Raw genomic sequence first — 6,733 nt, 5'->3', positions numbered from 1 at the left:
CTCCTAAAAGATTACATATGGAGTACATTCTTTTATCACATAAAGAGACGGAAAAAGAGATATTACGCTATTGATCGAGTTTGAACTCTTCACTTCAATTGTGGATGATAGAAAACTCACAAAGTGACGGACTGACGAATAAATTTTTCTTCTTCTTGGCTAAGTTGCTACACGAGAAACCTAAAACCTCTCGTCAAACCTTCTTTAGCAACTAAATCACGTATAAATAGAAATTAATTAGATCATATACCGGCAAGTTTAAGTTTTCAAGAAACTCTTATTTAATATGTACTTCCTTGTAACGGGTAAATGGTAAATAACAACTAATACCATATTATTTATGCTGATAGTCTAAAAGAGATGGAAGTTTTTTATTTTTTACTTTCTCCATTTACGCAACTCGCTCTCAGTACACTTTGACCTTGTGTAAAGCAATCATTTTATTCTCCATGGCTTGGCTATTATCCACTACAGAGCCGAAAAAGGAGCCGCCCTCTTATCTTTCACGAGACTTACAGATTCAAATAATGCAAAACCGCATTGACCTCCTCTCTCTCTCTTGGCTCAATATTACTGTTATATAATGCACATACACATCAACTTCCTAATCAATCCATGCAAATTCTTTACGGTTTTATGGTTTTACGCACTAAAATAGTCACTGTCTACAGACTCTGCAAGGAACTTCCAAACAAACAAAAAGTTGTTATAGAAATTCGAAAACAAGAAAAAGGCCACTAAAAGTAGAAATCTTTCACGGACCCCATTATATTTTCACCCTTTTTCTCATCTTGAAGAATTTTATTGGAGAAGAGAAAGTGTTCAAGTGGGCAGATTCTTGTACTTGTATGGTAATAAAACAAGTCACAATTAATGATTTTTCTTTGCATTTATCCATCACGGGTTACTACAAAACAATATTTGTTTTTAATTACTACCACCCTAATGCAAGTTTCCTCTCTATAAAATACCACCCTCCTCTAACACTAAAATTTGCCTCTCATTTCATATATTCCTTCTAGTGTGTGTATTCTCTTAGTTTTTTTTTTATAGAGAGGTCATGAAGAACCGAGGAATGGCCTTTTCATATAATGACAAAAGTAGCCACTACTCTGTTTTTCTCTACATTATTGGCTTCATGTTTAGTCATTCTCTGTTAGAATTCAAGCCGGTTTTGGCTCAGAATTCGCCCGTTTTCGCTTGTGATATCACGAGCAATCCTGGGTTAGCGAATTTGACATTCTGCGACGCGTCTTTGACCGTGGAAACAAGAGTGAGTGATCTGGTGCAGAGATTGACATTGTCTGAAAAGATTGGATTCTTGGTGAGTGGTGCAGGTGGAGTGAGTAGGCTCGGGATTCCGCGCTACGAGTGGTGGTCTGAGGCATTACATGGAGTTTCATATACTGGTCCAGGAGTACATTTCTCTGGTTTGATTCCTGCTGCTACTAGTTTCCCTCAAGTCATTCTAACTGCTGCTTCTTTCAATGTCACCTTGTTTGAAACCATTGGAAAGGTAATCTTAGATTCATTCGATTCCATTTCTTCAGCTTTTTATTGTTTTGTCGTTTAATGTTATAATCTCATTGTTCGAACATATTTTCTTTTTAGTTCGTGTAAAAAAGAATGACTTATTTCCTTATTTGGAAATAATTTACCTTTATGCAATGATTTATAGCCACACAAAATATATGTGCTTCATTCTACACCACAAGTTAAAAAGTCTTCTCCTTTTTCTTAAACTCCGTGCCCAGTCAAATGGGTTCACATAAATTGAAATGGATGAAGCATATATTAGAATTCCTTAGATAGTGAAGTTTAATTCTTGACGTACGTTGCCGACGCACCATTATTTTCAAAACCACCCCCCTTTTTTTTCTATTAAAGAGACTTTTGTCCAGTTTTATGGCTAATGCATGCTTAGGTTTCGTCTTATCGACGCTAAGTTGATTGCCACAAAAAACATTAGACTCCGTGTTAATTGATAAGAAGGGCCAAAAGCTATGTATTATTATTTTACTTTGGAACTAAGGTAAACATTTTTGGCTAAAGGAATCTTAATCATCAGAGCTAGTACTTTCTTTATTAATTAAACAGAAATAATGAAATGGCAAGTTTATCTTAACATGTTGTAAAATATGTCTTATATTCTAGATTATTAGTCTACTTTTATTTACCTGTTTTATTTTTTAGGTGATGTGGTAGTATAGATTTTCTTATATAATGGTATTATATAAAAGTTAAACTTTATGCAAATGTATATTCTCCCCGCTTCAATTTAAATGGGTTAATTTGACTTGGCACAAAGTTTAAGAAAGAAAAGAAGACTTTTGAAATATGTGGTCATAATATTTGTGTGGCTATAAAAGTTTCTCATTAAGGGTAAAGTGGATAAAATGAAAAGTTCAAAGTTAAATTGTTTCTAAATATAGAAATATGTCATTCTTTTTGGAACAGACTAATAAAGAAAGTGTATTTAATTTGAAACGGAGAGAGTATATCAGAATGATTCCAGCTTGTAATGTGGTTTGCTTCGTCAGGGTAAATTACATTAGCTTCTGAATTTTGGTTAAGATGTTACATTTTTCAGAATGACCGTCGGTGTCAAATGGATGAAACAAACAGTTCGGTTATTTATTAAACAGTTATGCCTGAATAGCCCATTCACCAAATGGTAATGACAGGGAAATGAGTAGAAAAGCTACTCCATTTAATTTTTCAAAATTTGTACAGTAGAATCTTCCTTTTGTCTATGTGAAATCAAACTCTTGATAGCAAATATGAGGCTTTAGTTTAATTTTCATGTACTTATTACTTAAATCTCATAGAAAGCAATTGCGAATCACATATCAAACAAATTAATTCTTGAGTAGAAATGGACCTTGAGAGTTAGGAGTGAATTCAATTGAATCCATCATTTTCTACGTAGACCATAGATGTATGTGTGTGAGAAACTCTTAGACCTAGCACAAAAATTTAGTCTTGAACCAATATTTTTTACGAATTCAGAATTTTGAACGTATTAAGTTTAAATATTGGATCTGTCTCTGGTTGCAGGTGGTATCTACCGAGGCTAGGGCAATGTATAATGTTGGTTTAGCAGGATTGACATATTGGTCTCCCAATATTAATATTTTCCGCGACCCGAGATGGGGAAGAGGCCAAGAAACACCAGGAGAAGATCCAACACTCACCAGCAAGTATGGTGCAGCCTATGTTAGAGGCTTGCAGCAAACAGATGATGGTAGCAAAGATAAGCTCAAGGTTGCTGCTTGTTGTAAGCATTACACAGCTTATGATGTTGATAATTGGAAAGGAATCCAAAGATACAATTTCAATGCTGTGGTTAGTTCTCTCCTTGTGCTATTTCACTTAAAACATCTAGTCATTTAGCCATATCTTTTGGTCAAGTTTAGTAGTATGAGTTCTACAACAGATTAAATTATGCTAATAATGTAAACATTCTTTATACTGTAGTGTACATAAGTGAAATGCTTTGCTTCCTTTGTGAGTAGGTAACTCAACAAGATATGGATGATACATTTCAACCCCCATTCAAGAGTTGTGTTCTTGAAGGAAATGTCGCGAGTGTGATGTGTTCATATAACCAAGTTAATGGCAAGCCAACATGCGGTGATCCGGACCTTCTTGCTGGGATTATCAGAGGAGAATGGAATTTAAATGGGTATAATATTATGTTTTCTTCATTTTTTTGCTTTTCAAATGAGTTAGAAGAATCTATACTACTTATACAAGTATGCTTAAAACAGATATATAGTTACGGATTGTGATTCATTGAATGAGATATTTAATTCTCAACACTACACCAAAACACCAGAGGAGACTGCAGCTTTGGGTCTAAATTCAGGTAAACTATTTTGTAACTCTTTATGTTTAGTGAATAATGCATTTCAATTTTATATATATATGTATATATATATATTCCCTCTATCACAATTCTGTGTCCAGTATAACATCATGACATAAAATGGGACGGAGGGAGTATTATCGTACCATTGACCTCTACTAAGGTTCGATCTTTGTATTACTAAGTCAAGAATCTGGTATGTATCTTGAATGTGACAGGGGTGGACCTGAATTGTGGATCTTGGCTGAGTAAATATACTCAAGGTGCTTTTAACCAAAAACTTGTGAATGAATCAGTTATTGACAGAGCTATCTCAAACAACTTTGCAACACTAATGAGACTTGGATTCTTTGATGGTAATCCAAGAAACCACATTTATGGAAACCTTGGCCCCAAAGATGTCTGCACACCGGAAAACCAAGAGCTTGCTCGTGAAGCTGCAAGGCAAGGGATTGTCTTGCTGAAAAACACTGCAGGATCGCTACCTTTAACTCCCACCGCCATAAAATCCTTAGCAGTCATTGGTCCTAATGCGAATGTAACCAAAACCATGATTGGCAATTATGAAGGTACATTGACATATCAGACATGTTATTATAGGTCAATTTAACTTGATGGTATAAATATTCTTTACACTGTCAGTGCCCAGAACTTAAACTCTTACTAAGTTTTGTTTTTTCTCAATCATTTCTGACTTTTGCAGGAACCCCATGCAAATACACTACTCCCTTGCAAGGCCTAACAGCCTCAGTTGCCACAATTTACAAGCCTGGATGTTCTGATGTGTCTTGCAACACTGCCCAACTTGATGATGCTAAGAAAATAGCATCCACAGCTGATGCTGTGGTCATGGTAATGGGATCTGATCAATCTATCGAAAGAGAAAGCCTCGACAGAGTTAATATAACGCTTCCTGGACAACAATCAGTTCTAATAGCAGAGGTTGCTAAAGTTGCCAAGGGTCCTGTAATTCTAGTTATCATGTCTGGAGGTGGCATGGACGTACAATTTGCAGTCGATAATCCTAAGATAACTAGCATTCTTTGGGTTGGTTTCCCTGGAGAAGCCGGTGGTGCTGCCTTAGCAGATGTCATATTTGGATATTACAATCCAAGTCTGTCTCTCATTTCCATTTTCAAGAAAGTTACATCAAATTAAGATCTTGATTTTCTCTATATTCGATTCATTAATTCCAATGACTAAATAGCTTAAATTATTGAATCTTGTAGGTGGAAGGCTACCAATGACATGGTATCCACAATCATATGCAGACGCGGTTCCAATGACTATTATGAACATGAGGCCAGATCCTGCCACAAACTACCCTGGCAGGACTTATAGGTTCTATACCGGTCCAACTGTTTTTACATTTGGTCATGGATTAAGCTACTCTCAGTTCAAACACCGCCTAGATCAAGCGCCAACATTTGTATCCATCCCTCTCGAGGAAAAACATACTTGTCGTTCAACAAAGTGCAAGTCTATTGATACTGTTGAGCAAAGTTGCAGCAATTTGGGATTTAATGTTCATCTTAGAGTTAAAAATATGGGAAAGATTAGTGGAAGCCATACAATTTTCTTATTCAATTCACCTCCCTCAGTCCATAATGCACCTCAGAAGCATTTGTTGGGGTTTGAGAAAGTTCATTTGACACCACAAGAAGAAGGGGTTGTTAAGTTCAATGTAGATGTTTGCAAGCATTTGAGTGGACATGATGAGCTTGGAAACAAGAAAGTTGCATTAGGACAACACGTTCTTCATATAGGAGATTTGAAGCATTCCTTCACTGTGAAGATTTGAAGAACTCAAGATAACTTCATTTTCTTGTTTCTCAAAAAGAGAAATATGACAAGATGAAAAAATTCGAACATTGAATGAATTGAGACAACTGTAACAAGTTTCTTATTTTTTTGCCGATTTATCCAGCTTAACTAGAAGAATCAAAATCTTGAAGTGAAATGAAGCTATCTACAAATTCTTGTATATTTCTTCCTGATATCATTTATTGTGATGACCTAAAAGGTCATCTTATGTTTTAGAACTCGAATCTGCGCTCTTAAGCCTTACAAATCTCATTTTTATCCTTCTCGATTTGCGTGCACAGTCCGGGCATGTTCCCAGAAAGCTTTTATGTTAAAAATTGATAAAAATAAGAAGTTATGCTTTAAAAGTTGATTTTAGTTGAATTCGATCAACATTTTTGGTAAAGGGGCCCGGATCCGTATTTTGACGGTCTCGGTGGGTCCGTATCGAATTATGGGAAGTGGGCGTACGCCCGGAATCGAATTCGGAGGTCCCTAACTTGAGTTATGAATTTTTGAAAAAAATTAAAAGTCTTAAAATTATTTGTTTTTAAGAATTGATTGATGTTTGGCATTGTTAGTACCGGGTCCGTATTTTGGTTCTGGATCCCGGTACAAGTTCATTATAATATTTAAGACTTGTATGTGTAATTTGGTGAGAAACGGCGTTGATTTGACGTGATTCGGACGTCCAGTTGAGAAGATATGAACTTTTAAGTGTTCTTGAAAATTTTATTCGGTTTGGTGCTAAATTCGTAGTTCTAGGTGTTATTTTGGCTATTTGATCGCGCGAGCAAGTTCGTATGATGTTATTAGACTTGTGTGCATGTTTGGTTTGGAGCCCCGAGGGCTCGGGTGAGTTTTGGATAGGCCACGAGATGTTTTGAACTTAGAAAAATCTGGTATTTTTGCTGTATCTGATGTCTGCAATACTGTGTTTCACGATCGCGTAGTCACTCTCGCGATCGCGAAGGGGAAACTGGGCTGGGGGAGGATTTACTCTACGCGAACGCGAGACCATGGTCGCGAACGCGGAGCATTGGGGGGAGTTGCTCTACGCGA

General features: G+C 36.3%; 1 protein-coding gene across 1 annotated transcript; it reads left to right on the top strand.

Moving 5' to 3' along the window:
• The first annotated feature begins 943 nt into the window (after positions 1-943).
• Positions 944-5,828, top strand: LOC107767521 (beta-xylosidase/alpha-L-arabinofuranosidase 2-like). Its single transcript, XM_016586553.2, has 7 exons — positions 944-1,516; positions 3,058-3,345; positions 3,516-3,685; positions 3,771-3,868; positions 4,087-4,437; positions 4,572-4,982; positions 5,098-5,828. The coding sequence occupies exons 1-7, from the start codon at positions 1,061-1,063 to the stop codon at positions 5,667-5,669; spliced, it is 2,346 nt and encodes a 781-aa protein (XP_016442039.1). The 5' UTR covers positions 944-1,060; the 3' UTR covers positions 5,670-5,828.
• The last annotated feature ends 905 nt before the right edge of the window (positions 5,829-6,733 follow it).

Source organism: Nicotiana tabacum, chromosome 2, assembly GCF_000715075.1.
Source record: "Nicotiana tabacum cultivar K326 chromosome 2, ASM71507v2, whole genome shotgun sequence".
Lineage (NCBI taxonomy): Eukaryota > Viridiplantae > Streptophyta > Magnoliopsida > Solanales > Solanaceae > Nicotiana > Nicotiana tabacum.
This window is presented reverse-complemented; position numbering and strand designations above follow the sequence as displayed.

What these genes read in the sequence shown, in the direction of transcription:
- LOC107767521 (XM_016586553.2), top strand. Translation starts at nt 1,061, where the DNA reads ATGAAGAACCGAGGAATGGCCTTTTCATATAATGACAAAAGTAGCCAC. An exon ending in GATACAATTTCAATGCTGTG is followed by an intron (nt 3,346 to 3,515) that starts GTTAGTTCTCTC and finishes CTTTGTGAGTAG; the next exon opens with GTAACTCAACAAGATATGGA. An exon ending in GGAGAATGGAATTTAAATGG is followed by an intron (nt 3,686 to 3,770) that starts GTATAATATTAT and finishes TGCTTAAAACAG; the next exon opens with ATATATAGTTACGGATTGTG.